At 41.7% G+C, this 21638-nt stretch overlaps 1 protein-coding gene across 1 annotated transcript in view; it reads right to left on the bottom strand.

Moving 5' to 3' along the window:
* NEK9 (NIMA related kinase 9) overlaps window positions 1-16354 on the bottom strand; it is a 50174-nt gene extending 33820 nt beyond the window's left edge. The window contains exons 1-7 of the mRNA XM_003924559.4: window positions 15978-16354; window positions 12928-13105; window positions 10063-10118; window positions 9450-9520; window positions 7488-7593; window positions 5212-5343; window positions 349-459 (exon numbers count right to left, since the gene is read on the bottom strand). Coding sequence (XP_003924608.1) covers window positions 349-459; window positions 5212-5343; window positions 7488-7593; window positions 9450-9520; window positions 10063-10118; window positions 12928-13105; window positions 15978-16196 — 873 coding nt within the window. The 5' untranslated portion in view covers window positions 16197-16354. The remainder of the gene's footprint in view (window positions 1-348; window positions 460-5211; window positions 5344-7487; window positions 7594-9449; window positions 9521-10062; window positions 10119-12927; window positions 13106-15977) is intronic.
* Between the last annotated feature and the right edge of the window lie 5284 nt (window positions 16355-21638).

The raw sequence follows: 21638 nt of genomic DNA, 5'->3' as shown, positions 1-21638 counted from the left end.
AAATTCCATATTAGAAATGATATATACAAGATATATACATTCCATATTAGAAATGATAAATTATCTTTCATTGCAGTTTTATGAAATCTATATTCAGAAATTAATCTTGGTCATAAAAAAGGAGCACAATTTAGATGGGAAATTCATTTCCCAAACTAGTACTTACAAAGCAGAATAAAGTAAGAATTTGTTCACTGAAGCACATAACTATAATGAATTACCAATGCCTATAATGGATACAGCCACAAATATACTCTACCTTGGGGAAGTAGATGTGGTTTTACATGGTTTATAGCTATGCCATACATCAAACACTGAGGTTGAAGTGAATATTTAAGTCACACCTACCTGGTCAAGACATGAATGAACCATCTGGATCAATTCCAAAGAGTACTGGCTAGAATCAACTTCCATGGCCCGAATTCCTTGCACGATCTTTACACACAGGTTGAGTGGATTCTATGAGAAAATGATAACTGTATTGCTCCTGGTTATATAATGATGATGCTATACTCTACTGGTAGGGGCTCTGAGGTGTCTGTGACCATTACTTAAAAAACTGGCAATAGGTCTGACTTCCTTTTACAACTACTAGTTGCATCAGCAAGAAATGGTTAGGGATGCACTGATGCTATCAGACAGAATGAAGCCAATTGGCCATAAAATCTGTAACTTTATGGCCAATAATGTAATGCTCAGAATATATTATAATCTGACCTTTCAAATGAATCCCAACAAAAAGGAAAGCAAGATTAGCCATGCTTCTTGGCTTCAAGTAGTTCCCTTGCCAACTAACTTGCCTCCTAATTGTGGCTGTAGAGGCAATACTCTGCTGCAACAGACAAGGCAGTGACTAATAATAAGACAATAATACTAACAATATTATGTAATATCATAGGGTTAGTTTTCATTTAAAGGAAATGGGCAATATGGGATCTAAAGATGATAATTAGTAAAGACCACTACATTATCCTTTTGTTTCAAAAATAATTTATGTGATACTCTATGTTTCATGCTTCTCACCTCATTATCATCAACACTTAAACATGAAGGAGGATGTTTATAATGCACCTTCCTCACATGTTCAATTAGGGCAGTGGCTCTCAAACCTCAACATATACAGAACAGAAGAATCCCCTGGGATATTTGTTACAAATAGAGATTTCTGGGCTTTATCCACAGAGATTTTGATTTGAGTTACCACATTACTGAGAGACTACTATAAAGTACTCAGGCACTTTACATATATGATATTTTTTAGCCTCACTAACACCATTTAAGGAAGTTATTATCATTATTAATTTATATACAAGAAAACGGGGCTCAGAGATGTAAAGTATCTTGCCCAAAAAATGCAGCTATAACTCCAACCAAAGCCTGACTCCAAGTCATATATATATATATATATGTATATGTGTGTGTATATATATATGTATATGTGTGTGTATATCTATATATGTATATATATATTTTTAGGACAGAGTATCACTCTGTCACCTAGGCTGGAGTGCAGTGGTGTGATCTCCACTCACTACAACCTCCTCCTTCTGAGTTCAAGTGATTCTTGTGCCCCAGCTTCCTGAGTAGCTGGGATTATAGGCATGCACCACCACACCCGGCTAATTTGTGTATTTTTTTTTTTTTTTTTTTTTTTTTGAGACAGAGTCTCACTTTATTGCCAGGCTGGAGTGCAGTGGTGCGATCTTGGCTCACTGCAACCTCTGGCTCCCGGGTTGAAGCCATTCTCCTGCCTCAGCCACCCAAGTAGCTGGGACTACAGGTATGTGCCACCATGCCCAGCTAATTTTGTGTTTTTAGTCGAGACAGGGTTTCACCAATGGTCTCGATCTCTTGACCCTGTGATCTGCCTTCCTTGGCCTCCCAAAGTGCTGGGATTACAGGGGTGAGCTACTCACTGCACTCGGCCTGTGTATTTTTTAGTAGAGATGGGGTTTCACCATGTTGGCCAGGCTGGTCTCAAACTCCTGACCTCAGGTGATCCACCTGCCTCAGCCTCTCGAAATGCTGGGATTGCAGGAGTGAGCCACCATGCCTGGCCTCTAACTCCAAGTCATTTTTCTTCTACCATACTATTTAGGAGAATTAGATGATATACTAGAACAACCTTCAGGATTTAGAAAAATGAATCGGTCTCATGAAAGGGTAATGAATGCCGGACGTGTTTGCTCACGCCTGTAATCCTAGCACTTTGGGAGGCCGAAGTGGGTGGATCACCTGAGGTCAGGAGTTCAAGACCAGCCTGGCCATCATGGAGAAACCCCATCTTTTTTAAAAAAAAAAGGGTAATGAATTTGCATTACTGTATATTTGCATTTTTCATATACATTACAAGAGAATCTCTGTGTGGGGAATATATATTGTTACCATGTCACAGATAATGAAACAGAGGATCAAAGAGATGAAGGGATTTGTCTAAATTCTCACACCTGGTTGGTAGAGGCAACTGGATGTGAATCCACTTTAACCCCTCAGTGTACTCCATGGACCAGTGGCATCAGTATCACCTGGGAGCTTATTAGAACCACAGAATATCAACCCCACCCCCCTAAAAATCTGCATTTCAACAAGATGTATGCCTATTAAAGTTTGCGAAGTACTGCTTTATATCAGGCTGCACTTTACTTAAAAAAAGAAAAAAAGACTTAAAGGGATTCACTGTCCATAAAATTATGATAATCTTTATTTTTTAACAGATAAACTTTTTTTCCTAGTCAATGAATATTTATTAAACATGCACAATGTATTAGGTATTGCAGAAAATAAAGCAAACATTTGGAAGGGTTTTAGACTACCTGGCAAAATCACAGCTACATAAAAAAAGTTAAGTATAATCAAGTGATACTGGTGCTATGTCAGAAGTGTTTACAGAATAAAGGCAAGAAGAAGTAACAATTTAGAAAAAGGCATAAACATGCTGGGCATGGGGGCTCACACCTGTAATCCTAGCACAGGCCAAGGCAGGAGGATCACTTGAGGTAAGGATTTCAAAACCAGCCTGGGTAACACAGTAAGAACCCATCTCTACAAAAAATAGCTGGGCATGGTGAGGCATGCCTGGAGTTTGAGCTATTCAGGAGGCTGAGTGGGGATGACTGCTTGAGCATAGGAGTTTGAGACTGCAGTGAGTTATGATCACGTCACTGCACTCCAGGCCTGGGCAACAGAGCAAGACCCAGATGGTATTAAAACAATTATCTTTTGCTCCATTCCATTCTGTTCACTAGATCTGCATCCTTTTACAAATTTCCAATAAATTGATGCAGTAATAGCTAGTTGCATGATCATCTGGCTGCTGTTAATAATGTTCTAATTCCTACTGCTTGAAAAGTAAACCATCATATTCTATTTTTTGCTTTTAAGAGATAAACCTTCGCCGGGCGCGGTGGCTCAAGCCTGTAATCCCAGCACTTTGGGAGGCCGAGGCGGGTGGATCACGAGGTCAAGAGATCGAGACCATCCTGGTCAACAGGGTGAAACCCCGTCTCTACTAAAAAAAATACAAAAAAATTAGCTGGGCATGGTGGCACGTGCCTGTATTCCCAGCTACTCAGGAGGCTGAGGCAGGAGAATTGCTTGAACCCAGGAGGCAGAGGTTGCGGTGAGCCAAGATCGCACCATTGCACTCCAGCCTGGGTAACAAGAGCGAAACTCCGTCTCAAAAAAAAAAAAAAAAAAAAGAGATAAACCTTCTAATTTAATTTAATTTTTATTTATTTTTTTGAGACAGGGTCTTGCTCTGTTGCCTAGGCTGGAGTGCAGCGGTGTGATCTCAGCTTACTGCAGTCTACACTTACCAGGTTCAAGTGATTCTCGTACCTCAGCCTCCTGAGTGGCTAGAATTACAGGTACAAGCCACCACGTCCAGCTAACTTTTGTATTTTTATTAGAGATGGGGTTTCGCCATGTTTGCTAGGCTGGTCTCAAACACCCGGCCTCAAGTGATCCTCCTGCCTTGGCCTCCCAAAGTGTTGGGATTACAGGTGTGAGCCACTGCACCTGACCAATAATCTTTAATAAGGGTCAGGGTATTTAAATTTTCAAAAAAAGGTTCAAAACACTTGAGCATAGGAGCTGGTTATTATATAATCAGCTTTAAAAAATTTAGCTAAAGCATAAGATATAAAATGGCTTTTCCAAACTGCAGCATCACACAGTTGACCCTAGAGAGTAATTTTTTTTTTTTTTTTGTATTTTAGTAGAGATGGGGTTTCACCATGTTGGCCAGGATGGTCTTGATCTTCCGACCACATGAACTGCCCACCTCAGCCTCCCAAAATCCCATAAACCAAAACGGGATTATAGGCGTGAGCCACCGCACCCGAGATTTTTTTTTTTCTTTTTTGAGATGGAGTTTTGCTCTTGTTGCGCAGGCTAGAGTGTAAGGTGTGATCTCGGTTCACTGCAACCTCTGTCTCCTGGGTTCAAGCGATTCTCCTGCCTCAGCCTCCCTAGTAGCTGGGATTACAGGCGCCTGCCACCATGCCCAGCTAATGTTTTCTATTTTTTTTTTTTTTTGTAGAAACGGGGTTTCTCCATGTTGGCCAGGCTGGTCTCAAACTCCTGACCTCAGGTGATCCACCCTCCTCAGCCTTCCAAAATGCTGGGATTACAGGCGTGAGCCACTACACTTGGCCAAAAGCCAGTTTTAAAATGACAATGAACAAATTCATGTACAGCATTCAAACTACTTTGATTATGATCATTTCAACAGGGAATTTAAGTTGGAGATTAATTGGGTCTATAGCATTTTTTTTTGAGACAGAGTCTAGCTCTGTTGCTCAGGCTGGAGTGCAGTGGCACAATCTTGGCTCACTACAACCTCCACCTCCCAGGTTCAAGCATTTCTCGTCCCTCAGCCTTCCAGGTAGCTGGGATTACAGGTATGTGCCACCATGCCCGGCTAAGTTTAGTATTTTTTAGTGGAGATGGGGTTTGACCATGTTGGTCAGGCTGACCTGAAGTGATCCACCCACCTTGGCCTCCCAAAGTGCTGGGATTACAGACATAAGCCACTGTACCTGGCTGGGTCTATAACATTTTAATAATAGATTACCTGTACCTGAATCCTGTACCTGAATACAGGTTATTTTTGCCAGAGATCAGAAGCCTCGGAATAGAGTTGATCTGCTTGGCCCAGCTATACCATTTGCAACCTGCTAAATGTAAAACAGGGATAATATGCCAACTTACTGTAGCATCAAACGTCCTCTTTAGGGTAAGCAGTTCAAAAATGACGCAGCCTACTGCCCAGATATCAGACTTGAAATTGTACTTTACTCCTTGACAGAGCTCTGGAGACATGTAATATGGGGTTCCTACAAGCTAAGCAACAAAGAAACAATCAAAGAATAATTTCTTTTCTGAGGTAACTATGTTAACATTTCAACATCTTAATTCAATTTCCCAGGAACTAGTGGTAACAACCATAAAACATTCATCAGCAGATTCCAAAATGGTTTTTATGAGATAATGCCGCCATGGAAATAATTTTTTTTTTTTTTTTTTTTGAGACAGAGTTTCCCTCTTGTTGCCCAGGGCTGGAGTGCAATGGCGTGATCTTGGCTCATCGCAACCTCGGCCTCCTGGGTTCAAATAATTCTCCTGCCTCAGCCTCCCAAGTAGCTGGGATTACAGGCATGTACCACCACACCTGGCTAATTTCTATGTTTAGTAGAGACAGGGTTTCTCCATGTCGGTCAGGCTGGTCTAAACTCCCAACCTCAGGTGATCCACCTGCCTTGGTCTCCCAAAGTGCTGGGATTACAGGCGTGAGCCACCACACCTGGCCTAAAGAAATCTTATTCACATCAAATCTCTTGAGGCAATCATAAAGGGACACTCTCTGAAGTAAAGGAACTGTGGTAACTTGAGGGGCTCAATAACTCTGTGATTCCTAGATCACATAGGCTTCAGGCATTCAAGGCCTACTAAAGACTTTACACATACTTAGAGAAATACTTAGCAAAAGTTCACCAATGCGGAAAAAAAACCCCAAACACTGGCAGTGGGGAGCTGATAACTGAATGAAGGAATGAGATGTTCTGACTAAAATATGCAGTAATGAAACTTTTAAAATGGCCCAATTTGGCATCTGTTACACTAACACAGCTAGAGAATTTCTTTTTTCTTTTTTTTTTTTTTTTGAGACAGAGTCTCACTCTGTAGCCCAGGAGAGAGGGCAGTGGTACAATCTTGGCTCACTGCAACCTCCACCCATGAGGTTCAAGTGATTCTCCTGCCTCAGCCTCCCGAGTAGCTGGGATTACAGGCGCCTGCCAATGCACCCAGCTAATTTTTGTATTTTTAGTAGAGACGGGGTTTCAACATCTTGGCCAGGCTGGTCTTGAACTCCTGACCTCATGATCTGCCCGCCTTGGCCTCCCAAAGTGCTGGGATTACAGGTGTGAGCCACCGCGCCCGGCCGTGAATTTCTTTTGAATTTGAAAAAGACTTTCTGACTTCAGAAATAAATTTGGAAATAAAAATGTCCTAAGAAGTCGTGCCTCTCCTGAGATGAGATATAATGAATGTCCTAGCAGCTCTAATAAAACTCATAGTCAGCTTTAATAAGCAAAGCAAAGCAAGTTTCAGATGGCTTATATGGCTTTTATAAATTTTCATATCATTCCTTCTTTGCATTTAACTAGCTAAAAAAAGTCAAGTCTTGGTTTTATCAGATCGTTCTTGATGAGAAAAATCCATATAAAGAAATGATTGCTTCTTCAGAAGCTCACTTTGGCCTTCATCGAGTCCTTGAAGCAGACTCCCAACCCTAAACGTCTAAATTGCTTGCAGGCGTTTCTTGACATTATATATATAAAAGAAAATTATTGGCCAAAATCAGTTTTCAAGTTAAGGATAGAGCATTGTGAAGCCAGAAGAATAATAACTGGGTTTTATAATTCCTAAAAGGATAAGATTACTGTCCTAAAGATCAACTTATGTCTACTCTTTACCAATGATCTTTCTCAAAAATCACATAAGAGGGGACCCCTGTACAGTTCAGACTTTGTATGATATGAAAGAATAGACTTTTCTCTGAGTATCAGCCTTCATTTGTAATACAGGGCTTCTCTTTGAACCAGAAACATTCAAAGAAAATACAAAAAGAGACATCTAACACCTTGAGCTCAAACATTCAATAAAAGAAAAAGTAAAATCTACTAAAGATCCTAGGCGGGACAAAATAGTAAAGCATTTTGTTGCTTTTAGATTAAGTCCCTAGTCAGTGTTGGAAAAGGCTATGAGGTCAGAGCTTTAATGTGGACAATGACTCTTGAAGGGACACCTGACCATGTAAATGCCTGCTAGTGAGCCCAGGAAAAAGATTTCTAAAGACTTGCATTAAAAGTATGGAGAACTTCCAAGAATATTGAGAAAAGTATGCAAGATTTAGGGAGCATAGTTATATTTCACAGTGCTGGAAAGGAAAAGAAAATAAAAATGAAGACAAGGGCAACACATACCGTCTCAGCCATGGAATACTCAGAATTAAGTTTCTTTGCTAGGCCATAATCTCCAAGTTTTATCAGGTTTGCCTTGGTCAGAAAAATATTTAATGTCTTTATATCTCTGAAAAAAAAGATGCTGCATATTAAGTTCACACAGATAATTGTTTTATTCATCCCCCATCTTGCTCAGGATTATTACAGAATAAAAATGAGTGTGGGGCAGGTGTAGTGACTCACACCTGTAATCCCAGCACTTTGGGAGGGCAAGGCAGAAGGATTGCTTGAGGCTAGGAGTTCTAGACCAGCCTGAGCAACATAATAAGACCCCATTTCTGCAAAAAAGAAATTAGGCAGGATTGGTGGCATACTCCTGTAGTCCTAGCTTCTTGGGAGGCTAAAGCACCAAGAATCAGTTGAGCCCAGGATGCTGAGGCTGCAGTGAGTCATGATTGCACTACTACACTCCAACCTGGGCAAAGGGTGAGACCCTGTCTCAAAAATTAAACAAAACAAAAAAGAGTTTTACCATTGCTCATATTCTGTCCTAAACATTCCACAGTGGTCATCACTTTCACAGGCTGTTTAACAATGAAGGGAGAACTTAAAGAAGTAAAGGCAGAGAATTAATTTCATCCTCTAGGACTTCACAGCATAGAAATACTACTGAAGCTACTAGAAAAAGTTGAGAGGGTCAGATGAGGAAAATGGTGCTCTAGGTAACCACAATTCCCATAAGATACCCCCCTCTTCAACTATTACTTATGCCTTGAATTAAGTGATATCAAGACAACTTTAATAAACTTGGTTGGTGTCAAAGTTTTGAATAATCTTTTAAGGCAAGAGAAGAGGCTACATGTCCCCATAACAACATGCTTAGGCCATTTAGTCATCTAAATAAAATCACAAGCTATTTTTCTAAGGATGAATGGACCATATGTAAAACAAAATGAACTGTGCCTGGTTCACTAGGGCTTCCTTTATTGAAAGATGTGAATAAATCAGAACAATATACTTTGTTACTTTTAAAAAGAAAATAACAATATGCAACAGAAGCAACTGAATAGTTATCAAGAAATATACATTAATTGAATGAACAAACCAATGAAAAAAGAAATCTTAGTGTATTATAATTAATCTCTGGCACTAGTCAATGACTTACTTAAGGTTATAATGATGTGAAACTGTTATTGAGACGGTTCTCTTCATTAGATAGAAATGAATGGAAACTTGTTTTTCTTCCCCCAAAGAGTTGGTAAATTTGTACAATTAATTGTACAAAGTGAAAAGACTTTTATTTAAATTTAAAGAACTTAATTATAGACTCAAAAACAATTGGCAATTATTATTGCTGTGAATTCTTACCAAACCCTCCTTATGAGGCCTTCTAAGCTTTACTGATAAATTAACAAACTGAATTCTAAAATTTTTGTCTGTTAAAGAAATGACAGCCAGGTGCAGTGGCTCACGCCTGTAATTCTAGCACTTTGGGAGGCCGAGGTAGGCAGATCACTAGGTCAGGAGTTCAAGACCAGCCTGACCAACATGGTGAAACCCCATCTCTACTAAAAACATAAAAATTAGCCAGGTATGGTGGCATGTGCCTGTAATCCCAGCTACTCAAGAGGTTGAGGCAGGAGAATCGCTTGAACCAGGGAGGCGGAGGTTGCAGTGAGCCAAGATCGTGCCATTGCACTCTAGCCTGGGCGACAGAGCGAGACTCCGTCTCAAACGGGAAAAAAAAAAAAAAGAAAAGAAATGACTAGGAAGTACTTAGCTACTGAGGAGATTCTTCCTAGATCATAAACATAGTTTAACCTCAGGAAGTGAAAATAACATTCCTCATTACTTTCCTTTCCTAATGATATCAATGGAAAAACTCTTGGCTGCTTAATCAAAAAATAAAAGTGTTGATGGGGAGTATCCAGGATAGGGGCTGAATTGGTAGAAAAGAATCCATCCATAAATTTTTTCACTTACCTATGAAGGATTCCAGCTTTATGGATACAGCTCACTGCTGAAACAATCTGGAATAGGTACCATACCACCATCTGCAGAGAAACAATAAATATTTGGATTAGAAACAAAAAGCTCCATTTAAGTAAACACAAACACATATAAAAACAAACAAAACAAAAGAAAGCTGCAACCAGAAGTTATGATTCAACATGACTTGACACCTCTTCCTTGCAGATTGAGTAGGCAAAGAAAAGTGAAGGAATAAAAAAACACACAAAAAAAGGTTCCTCATAAAACAGCTCCAATGTCATTATAAAATATAGTATGGTAAAGCAGATATGTGGAAAAACTCAGGAAGAATGCAAAGTTATTAAAAACTGGGCATACCAGTATGCAGTAATAGAACCAGGAAAGAAAGCCCACAGAGAATCATGATGTGGAGGTAAAACGTTTAGGAAGCAGCTATAGACAGCTTCCTGGTTAGAGGTTTCCTTTCTCATGAATATCAGAGCCTGGAAGGAGTCTGAACAAAAGGAAAAAAACACTCTTCATTATTGGAAGAGTAAATACAGAACTAGAATGCAAGAATTACAACACTACAATTCTAACTTCCTTCCATAAAAATATGAATTACCTCTTCCTCAAACAACTTGTCCTTCTGACGAAGGATTTTGTCATACAGGTTCCCTCCTGCAATTAAACAAGACACAGGTTTGAATTGCTTAATACAGATCAAAGCTTGGCTCCTGTAACAGGGTTTTAACAGATGACACAAAAGAAATGAAGGATTCTGTTTCTCTCCATAGGCAACTACTTCTTTTGGCTTTTCACACGGGCACAAAATTCTTCCCATGTCTCAAGGACTGCATCAGAAATATTCTTCAAAGATTTTCCTCTCTAACACAAGAGGCTCAATACAAAAAAAAGAGAAATTTTTAGAAAAGATAAGAGTAAAGACCATTCCTCTTATTCCCAACAAGCGAAATATATTCAAAATCAGATGATTTCTTTTCTAGAACTCCCCTTTAAGGACTCTGCAATATTTTTGTAACAACTCTCCCACTTGTGACTACTATAACATTTGGACTAGGCTGGGTGCAGTGGCTCATGCCTATTATCCCAGCACTTTAGGAGTCTGAGGTGAGCAAATCGTTTGAGCTAAGGAGTTCAAGACCAGCCCGGGCAACATGGCAAAATCCTGTCTCTACCAAAAATACAAAAATTAGCTGGGTGTTGGGGCACATGCCTGTGGTTCCAGCTACTCAGGAAGCCTGGGAGGCGGAGGTTGCAGTGAGCCAAGATCGCACCACTGCACTCCAGGCTGTGTGACAGTGAGACTCCATCTCAGGGAAAAAAAGAAAAAAATTGGATTACGCCTGTGATGCAATGTTTTGTATTCAGAGGGTATATATTGACATATTTTCTACTTCACACTGAAAAATTTCCCAAAATTTAGGGTCTACCCCTAGACTGTTTCCAATCATTACTCTCTTTACTAATTCCTTTCTGTGGAGTAAGTGTGAATGTACTTCCCTCTTTCCTTTATTAAGTAATACAGACTGCAAGTAATCATGGTTCATCTTACATCCCACCTGCAACTATAGCTTACACTTTAGCCCTGTGTAAGTTTTTACAACTGCTTTTTCCCTGCAACTCAATAATTTAGTTTCAATAAATGTATCATTTGTTCCAATTCTTCCTAATCACAAAAGAAGTTAACTACCTAGGGCTTCTGCTACTTCGAATTTTTTTTTTTGAGATGGAGTTTCACTCTTGTTACCCAAGCTGGAGTGCAATGGCAGGATTTCGGCTCACCGCAACCTCCGCCTCCTGGGTTCAAGCAATTCTCCTGCCTCAGCCTCCTGAGTAGCTGGGATTACAGGCACGCACCACCATGCCCAGCTCATTTTTTTTTTTTTTTTTTGTATTTTTAGTACAGACAGGGTTTCACCAAGTTGACCAGGATGGTCTCGATCTCTCGACCTCGTGATCCACTGGCCTCGGCCTCCCAAAGTGCTGGGATTACAGGCTTGAGCCACCGCACCCGGCCTACTTCGAAAATTTTTAACATAATATTGAAAATGGCTTTGATCACCAATGATCATAATATACAAGAGTCAGCACAAGAAAGTTGTAAGTGACGAATATGCTGGGACATCTTTAGCAGGCAGTTCAGAAAAGGGCTTTGGAGGTTCTCTTGTACAATAAGATAATTAACAGCTAGTACAGTATGTAGCAAACACTTCCTACCTACCAATCACTATGCACTTAATACAACAACCCTAGAAAGTAGGTACTGTTATCCACAAACTCTTTTTTTTTTTTTTGGAGACGGAGTCTTGCTCTGTCACCAGGCTGGAGTGCAGTAGTGCAATCTCTGCTCCCGGGTTCAAGAGATTCCCCTGCCTCAGCCTCCTGAGTGGCTAGGATTACAGGCATGCGCCACTACGCCCAGTTGATTTTTGTCTTTTTAGCAGAAACGGGGTTTCACCATGTTGGCCATGATGGTCTCGAATTCCTGACCTTGTGATCCGCCCACCTCGGCCTGCCAAAGTGCTGGGATTACAGGCGTGAGCCACTATACTAGTTTTTTTTTGAGACAAGATATCACTCCATCACTCAGGCTGGAGTGCAGTGGTCTGAGCTCACTGCAACCTCTGTTTCCTGGTCTCAAACCATCTTCCCTCCTCATCCTTCCAAGTAGCTGGAACTACAGATGCACACCACCACACCAAGCTAATTTTTTGTATTTTTGGTAGCAACAGGGTTTCATCATGTTGCCTAGGCCTCAAACTCCTATGCTCAAGGGATCTGCCTGTCTTGGCTTTCCAAAGTGCTGGGATTACAGGTGTGCACCACTGTCCCTGGCCAACAAACTCATTTTAAAATCAGGAAACTGAGGCACAGAGTAGTAGTTTCTTACCAAGGTTATAGAGAAAGTAAAGAAACTTCGGATGTGGGTTCAGAGTCTATTTTCTTAACAACTAGTCTATATTGCTATCTTACAAGCAAAATGATCTGAAGAAATCAGAGACCAGATAAATTGGGCCATGTTTTACTATACATCATTTTCCTCAGTTATGATCTTTGGACCACTTTTTAATAGGATAGCTTTAGCTGAAGACAATATAAATAAACATCACCTGTAAAATCTTATTAAATATTGATATTAAACACCAAGTGGTACCAATCCACACTCTAGTTAACTAATGTCATTTCATAAAGAAAAACCTTGAAAAATAAATCCAACTGAAGAAAAAACAGTTTGAAAATGGAACTATAATCACAAGAGAAAATTTGGGTATGCAGGGGAAAATCCCTCTCCTTCTTTGGTATACCACTTCAAAACTCTCTAAGGCCTAAAAAGTTTCTCTTAAACTCTATAAATTCATTTAAAGTTTTTATCACTGTATATGCCTCTTCTTACATTCTTATCCTCAAGGTAAGTATGAGTCTAAGAAAGTCTTGCTGGAGAAAGGCCCACTGAAGTCTATCTTACCATTACAATACTCCAGCTCAATCAGCAGAGTGGTATTGTCCATGAAATGATTGTAATAGGCAATAATGTTGTCATGCTGCAGCAGGGCCAGAATAACAATCTCATTCAAGGCATCACGACGTTCCTTCTCAGATAGCCGGGTCAAATCAACTTCCTTCCACACAACCAGTGAGTCATCCTACAACACAGTAACAGAGGTATCGTGCTTTCCTCTTACCTGACAGCAAATGAATCCATACCTACATCTGTAAGCCTAGAAGGAAAACTTCCTAGAGGGGCAGAGACTGACTCCTCTTATTTTTTCCTTTTAACAGACTTTAAAGGTTATATGTAGAATTCAGCACTATAATTTATTGCAGGACAGGGGAAGTAAAGCATTAAGATGTTGTTGCTGTAACACTTAATTTGCATGATGTCAGTTCCAGGTAAAAATATGGAATGGGGATAGATCTCAAAAAGATTCTGTTGAGGACACTATGAGACTGCTAATCATGATGGTGATTATGGCAGGGCAAGAATACTGGAGAAGTAGAGAATGGGGAGCAATTATCTATGGCTGATCACAGCTTCCTCTAAAATGAAAATACTAAACTTGCCTCTAGTTTTATAAATTTAGACTTCCCTAGTGATTTTCACTTACCCTTTCTGCTAAGAATAAGTCATGCCCCCTTTTGCAACTCTATAATCTCCTATCACACTTTTATGTATCACATTTTCTTCTGTTCCTGAAAACTTACTTATAGCTCCTAATGTCTACTATCGTTTATTATTTTTGTTTTTTTAGGGATAAGGTCTCACTCTGTTTTCCAAACTAGAGTGCAGTCATAGCTCGCTTCAGCTTTCAACTCCTAGGCTGAAGCAATTTTCCCACCTTAGCCTTCCCAGTAGTTAGAACTACAGGCACGCATTGCCACACTCAGCTAAATTTATTTTTTAAGAGATGGGGTATGGCTGGGCACGGTGGCTCACACCTGTAATCCCAGCACTTTGGGAGGCCGAGGCAGGCAGATCACAAGGTCAAGAGATCGAGACCATCCTGGCCAACATAGTGAAACCCCGTCTCTACTAAAAACACAAAAATTAGCTAGGCGTGGTGGCGAGTGCCTGTAGTCCCAGCTACTGAGGAGGCTGAGGCAGGAGAATTGCTTGAACCCGGGACGTGGAGGTTGCAGTGAGCCAAGATCGTGCCACTGTACTCCAGCCTGGCGCCTGACGACAGAGCGAGACTCTGTTTCAAAAAAGAAAAAAAAAAAAGAAAGAGATGGGGTATCACTGTATTGCCCAGGCTGGTCTAGGACTCCTGGCCTCAAGTGACTTGACCACCTTGGCCTCCCAAGTGTTGGGATTACAGGCATGAGCCACTGTGCCTGGCCTCATTCTTTGCTGACAGGGCTTCCTAGCCCAGGAGCATCTCCACCTATATAACTCTCCCTATCCTTTTGAATGTCCCTGCCAAGCCTTTACATTGTTTTTTGAAAAGACTCTGATGAACCTTTTACTGTATTTCCCAAGCATAAATCCTGTAGTATAAACACTGATGGTTATGCCTTTCATTTTTAGACCTCATACACTGAAATGCTATTTGTCCATTCTTTTCATATCTTCACATGTGCAACTTAATGCTCTTTGTTTACTAACAACGGCTAATTTATTTTCCTATTGAAATATAAGCTTCTAGAGAAAAAGGTGCTTCTGAACTTTTGTAAATTCATAGATCTAATAAATATTTGGTGATACGGATAACACTATGCAATTTTTAGGAAGTGTAATCAGATTTAACTCAAAACAAACCCAGTAATCAAGTCCAACAGGATAATAAAAAGGAAATGGGCAAGGAGATTTAAGATTTTAGTTCTAGTCCAAGATCTACTTGTAACTTAAGTGAGCAAGTCACTTAAATATACTGTCTTGGTTTCTCCAACTAAAATATAGGAATAATGGTCCTTATCTCCTCTTTCTCATTTTGAGTGCAAAAAAATATAGACTACTAAGAATAACTAACTCTAACATCATACATTAATGTGGCATCAGGATAAAAAAGAACACTTAAAAATATTCTCTTGCAACCACTTCTCTCCTCCATCATTCAGCCTTAAAAGTATGCTGACTTGGAACACACACCAGAACTGCAGATGGATTTCCAATGGATGAATCACCTTCAGCAACCCCAGCAAGTTCTCATTAAATATTTACCCTAAAGTAAGATTTTAGTGATCAAATCCAGTGTATTGTTAGTTTTTGGAAGCAGAATCATCACTGCAGAGTTTTCCACTAGTATATATTCTTAACTTGGAATTCCGTGATCCATGGATCTCTCCAAAGGATGTGCATATGTGCAAACGTGTTGATGGAAGGAGTAAGATTACTTTGCTTATCTTAGGTTCTCAAAGGGGTGCTTGTGCCCCCCCCCAAATTAAGAACTAATGGCTAAGAATATGCCAACAAAGTATTTCACATGCATAAGCCCTGTAGGATAAACACTGATGAAGAACCAACACACAAAGATCTTCCCAATGAGCTTCAAAAAAGGCTTCCAATTGAGTGATCACTGCTGAACTTAAAGATAATGACAAAAATAACGGAGACGCCACTGGTGCGGGAATTCTGAAGCTATGCCCCTCCTCTCCACCCCGACCTTGGAGAGCTATATACATATACTGCATGAGAGGAAGGAAGTTTTGGCAATACCTCACATTCGTATACCATTTTAATTTACAGAACAAGCGCCTTCGTTTGATTCTTAAGATAATCTTTAACAAAAAAAGATGATTTCAAGGTATTATCACTAAGCCATTTTACAGATGGCTTTTACTAAAAGCTCAGAGACGGTTCGGTGACTGAGGTCAATCAAAATGACTGGATAATAAAACCAATGATCTAACCAATTTCTAGTGCCGGTGAGTGGGCAAAGTGGTGAAGACCCTGAGACATAATACCCTGTGGGAGCCTAAAGGACTAAGCTCACCACGCGGGGAAAGCGGGACCGGGAAGGAGGGGCTTGGGGCGACCCGGCAGCGCCAGGCAAGGCGGCCGGTGCCTAGGGCCGCTACCTCGGTGCGGCGGTACAGCGTGGCTTCCCCGAAGGCGCCGCGGCCCAGGACGCGGATAGGGATGTAGTGCAGCTCCTCCTGCTCCGCCGCGCTGCTGCCGGCTCGCGGCCCCTGACTGGCGCTAGGCCCCGGACTCGAGACCCCGCAACCCCCGGACTCGCTCCCAAAGTCCGAGTTGATGGAATCGCAGTGTCGCTCGTACTCGCCCAGTACCGACATGGCGGCGGCCGCGAGCCTTCGGGACCGGCCTGCGTATGCCCGGCGGCGCGGGTCGCGCTGCGCCCCGTTCGCTTCAGACACCGGACCGCGGATCCGTCAGCCCAGCAGCCCCGCGAGGCCCCATGGTGGCTCCTGCCCCCTGACCCGGAAGCAGTTCTATGTGTTTCCGGCCCGGCTGAGTTTCCTCCGCCGCCTTTGCCTCCTCGCTTGGCTCGTCTGACGGCCAAGGCTTCCTGATTTCGGGCCCGTCCTGCAAAGTGAGGCCTCAGGCTGGGGTTGGCGGGCCCGTGGTGGGAACCGCGTGGAACCGAAGAGCTCCCACGGGAACAAGGGCATCACTGACGGTACGACCTCGCGGGTGTGTTGAGCCTCCTCGGCCTCCCTGGTCCGGTCCCCGTACAACTTCGATTTCCAGAGGCCTGTCTCAAGAGGGTGATTGGGGAAGCAGCCTCAGTGTACGCCTTCTTCCTCGTCCAGCGTTGGACAGCGTTCTTGTTTAGAGAGATAGTAAAGATAATGTGGCGGATCAGGGTGGCTCACACTGTACTGTAATCCCAGCACTTTAGGAGGCCGACGTCAGGCGTTTGAGACCAGCCTGGACAACCTGGTGAAACCCCGTCTCTATAAAAATACAAAAATTAGCCGGGCGTGGTGGTGGGCACCTGTAATTCCAGCTACTCGAGAGGCTGAGGTGGGAGAATCACTTGAACTCCGGAGGCGGAGGTTGCAGTGAGCCAAGATCGCGCCTCTGCACTCCAGCCTGGGCGACAGAGTGAGACTCCCGTCTTAAAAGAAAAAAACCGATAATATATACAGCCTAAATGTCTGCCTGTCATCTTGTCCCTGAGCCCAGTTCTTTCTCCCAGAGCCATCCTAAGTCCCTCCCTCTTCTACCCAACTCCAAAAATATTGTAAGTCAACTCTCCTGACACTTTCCTTTTCCCCCTTCTCTTTCTCCTGATTGAATTTCTTCTATATGTTTTTCTCGATCTTTGACCATATGCTCTCATGAAACATTTTTTGAGCACTCGGTGCCACACACTGTTTGGAAACAGGAAATCTGCAATAACATGCTCCCAGCCATCAAGTAGGAGAACATCAATACAGTGAACAATAGGTGTTTCATCAGTTATGTGACCTTCGGCAACTTTATATCTCCAAGCTTGTTTTTTTTTTTTTTTTTTTTGAGACGGAGTTTCGCTCTTGTTGCCCAGGCTGGAGTGCAATGGCACATTCTCGGCTCACCGCAACCTCCGCATCCTGCGTTCAAGCAATTCTCCTGTCTCAGCCTCCCAAGTAGCTGGGATTACAGGCATGTGCCACCACGTCCGGCTAATCCAAGCTTGTTTTTTAAACTCTCTATAAAGTTGTGAGAATATGGTCTACATCACAGAGATAACAACTAATATTTATTGTTATGTTCTGGTTATTATGCTAAAAGTTTTTCATTTATTATCCCACACATTATGATGTATTGTCCTATGTATTATCTTAACATTCCCATTTTACAGAAATGGGAGGTTACTTAGCCTCTCTGAGGTACACAGTAGGCTAAGTACATCAGAGAGGCTAAGTAACCTACTCAATGTGACCGACCTATTAAGAGGAGCTGGGAAGTTGAACCCAGCAATCTGGCTCCTGGGCGTGGTGGCTCATGCCTGTAATCCCAGCACTTTGGGAGGCTGAGGTGAGTCAATCACTTGAAACCTGGAGTTCCAGACCAGCCTGGCCAACATGGCGAAACCCCATTTCTACTAAAAATACAAAAATTAGCTAGGTGTGGTGGCACACGCCTGTAATTCCAGCAACTTGAGAGGCTGAGGCACAAGAATCGCTTGAACCCGGAAGGCGGAGGTTGCAGTGAGCCAAGATCATGCCACAGCACTCCAGCCTGGGTGACAGAGCAAGAACCTGTCTCAAATAAATAAATAAAAATAAATTGTGTTATATGGATTTGAGAAAAATTCCTACTTTAACAGAGCTTACAGTCCATGTAACAGAAAACCACCGGGCAATTAAAACAGTTTGTATAAGGGCTCTCAAAGTGCAAGATTCTGGAAAGGCATTTATGGGGGGGCGTCTGTCCAAGCCAAACTTGCTATGTGAGTGCAGGCTCCCTGGAGGAATATACAAAATGTTAAATCCAATGGTGGCTAAACAAAGTAGAGAGATCATTCCAGATAGAGGCCATTCCATCTACATCCTCCTATAAATTAGAAGGCATTTTGAGGATAGACATTGCCTCTTTATCTAGATAAACTCCAGAGTTTAGTTTGGCTTAAATCTGTTAATTCTATTAACTGTTAATTCTGTTATTCTCAGTTAACTTTGTTAAACAGAAAAGATGCTCAATAAAATGTTTCTCAGTTGAATGAAAAAAAAAAATTACTTAAAATTGGGAATGCCGACTTCCAAAGAGGCTGAACAAATTTCAGCCTAAGCTTTAAAATTCATTTTTTTCTGGCACCTTTGCAACGAGGAACTAGTTTTCTATAACTTGGTTGGCCTGAAACGGAATTGTTCTAATGATAATGCATAGATACTACAAGCTTAGAAGAAACATGACCTATTACAGAGACATTCCTGCTGAATTCTTCATTATATTCGATGTAACTAAAACAAATTGTCTTTATCTTTGAATATTCGTAAGTTCAAAAATAGTCAACATTTATTCTAAAGGTATAACTTTTTTTTTTTTTTTTTTTTTTTTGAGACAGTGTCTCACTGTCACCCAGGCTGGAGTGCAGTGGTGCAGATCTCAGCTCACTGCAACCTCCACCTCCTGGGTTCAAGTGATTCTCATGCCTCAGCCTCCTGAGTGGCTGGGATTACAGGCATTTGCAACCACACCCAGCAAATTTTTGTATTTCTAGTAGAGAGAGGATTTTGCCATGTTGGCCAGGCTGGTCTCAAACTTCTGACCTCAAGTGACTGGCCCACTAAAGTGTTAGGATTACAGGCATGAGCCACCGTGCATGGCCAAGGCGTAAAATTTTAAAGTGCCTGTGGTTGAAACCAGACGATTTCCACATTTTACTTTAACAAGTGAATGGTTAGAATGCTATATTGCAGAAGTTTCCAGTTTGTGAATAGCTAATTCCCAGGGGCCATAGAGTTACTGTAAAGATGAAAGAATCTACCGAAGACCAACTAGAGTTTGTACCCTTCACTGTCTGCCACAATAGCCAATAGCTACATATAGCTACTGAACACTTGAACTGTGGCTAGTCAAATTTTAAGCTATACATGTGGTATAGCTTAAAATGCACACTGGACTTCCAAGATTTTATGTGAAAAATACAATGCAAAATGTCACATTAACCATTTTTATATTAACTATATGTTGAAATAATATTTTTGGTATATTAGGTTAAATATTCTATTATAAATAATTTTTGGCCAGGCACAGTGGCTCACACCTGTAATCCCAGCACTTTGGGAGGCTGAGGCGAGTGGATCATGAGGTCAGGAGATTGAGACCAGCCTGGCCAACATGGTGAAACCGTCTCTACTAAAAATACAAAAGGTAGCTGGGTATGGCGGTACGTGCCTGTGATTCCAGCTACTCTGGAGGCTGAGGCAGGAGAATCACTTGAACCTAGGAGGCAGAGGTTGCAGTGAGCCGGGATCATGCCACTGTACTCTAGTCTGGCGACAGAACTAGACTTTGTCTCAAAAAATAAACAAATAATTTTACCTGTAGTTTATTTTTTTTGGAGACCCAGTTTTGCTCTTGTCCAGGCAGGAGTGCAATGGCATGATCTCGGCTCACTGCGACTTCCGCCTCCCAGGTTAATGTGATTCTCCTGCCTCAGCCTCCCGAGTAGCTGGGATTACAGGCATGCGCCACCACACCCAGCTAATTTTGTATTTTTTTAGTAGAGATGGGGTTTCCTCCATGTTGGTCAGGCTGGTCTTGAACTCCCAACCTCAGGTCATCTGTCCACCTTGGCCTGCCAAAGTGCTGGGATTACAGGTGTGAGTCACTGTGCCTGGCCAATTTTACCTGTTTTGTACGTCTTTAATGTGATACTAGAAAATTTAAAATTATACATGCAGCTCACATTATATGAGACATCACTGCAACAAACTGAATTAATTGATTTATAAAGCATGTATTGGGCTAGGTGAGGTGGCTCATGCCTGTAATCCTAGCACTTTGGGAGGCTGAGGTGGATCACTTGATGTCAGTTCAAAACCAGCCCAGCCAACATGGTAAAACCCTGTCTCTACTAAAAATGCAAAAAAAAAAACAAAAACAAAAACAAAAACAAAAACAAAAACAAAAAACTAGTGGGGCATGGTGGTGCATGCCTGTATTCCCAGCTACTCAGGAGGCTGAGGCAGGAGAATCACTTGAACCTGGGAGGTGGAGATTGCGCCACTGCACTCCAGCCTGGGTGACAGAGCAAGACTCAAAAAGCACATATTACCACTTAAACAAGTTTAATGACACTACTGAAACTATTAATTTATAAGTTTTGCTGAACTCATTATTTATACTCTATAAAAGTAAGCATCAGTGAGAAAGAAAACTTTTTTTTGGAGACACAGTCTTGCTCTGTCATCAGGCTGCAGTGCAGTGGCATGATCTCGGCTCACTGCAACCTTCACCTCCTGGGTGTATTTTTAGTAGAGACAGGGTTTCGTCATCTTAGCCAGGCTGGTCTCAAAGAAAATATTTTTTTTTTCTTTTTTGAGACAGAGTCTTGCTATGTCGCTCAGCTTGGAGTGCAATGACATGATCTTGGCTCACTGCAACTGCTGGCTTCCGGGTTCAAGTGATTGTCCTGTCTCAGCCTCCTGAGTAGCTGGGATTACAGGCACTCGCCACCATACCCAGCTCATTTTTTGTATTTTTAGTAGAGACAGGGTTTCACCATGTTGGCCATGCTGGTCTCAAACTCCTGACCTCGTGATCCACCCACCTTGGCTCCCAAAGTGCTGGGACTATAGGCATGAGCCACTGTGCCCGGCCTGAAAACTTTTTTGTTTCTCTCTTGTTGCCCAGCCTGGAGTGCAATGGTGTGATCTCAGCTCATTGCACCTTCTACCTCCCAGGTTCAGCTGATTCTCCTGCTTCAGCCTCCTAAGTAGCTGGGACTACAGGATTGCAGCACCATACCCAGCTTATCTTTTGTATTTTTAGTAGAGACGAAGTTTCACCTTGTTAGTGAGGATGGTCTCAATCTCCTGACCTCATGATCCACCCACCTTGGCCTCTCAAAGTGCTGGGATTACAGGTGTGAGCCACCGCGCCCTGCCAACATTTTTTATATTAAAGCATTTATACCCAAATAATGGAAACCACTACTTTACAGACTATGGATTCACAATAAACTTTGAGGGAGAATGCAGATAGGATAAATAAGAGGCCAGTCAGTGAGTGTGCAAAGCACTTCATATTGGCTCTTGGAAAGCTTTGAAAAATGTTCAACTATA

The sequence above is a fragment of the Saimiri boliviensis genome, chromosome 2 (assembly GCF_048565385.1).
Source record: "Saimiri boliviensis isolate mSaiBol1 chromosome 2, mSaiBol1.pri, whole genome shotgun sequence".
NCBI lineage: Eukaryota > Metazoa > Chordata > Mammalia > Primates > Cebidae > Saimiri > Saimiri boliviensis.
This window is presented reverse-complemented; position numbering and strand designations above follow the sequence as displayed.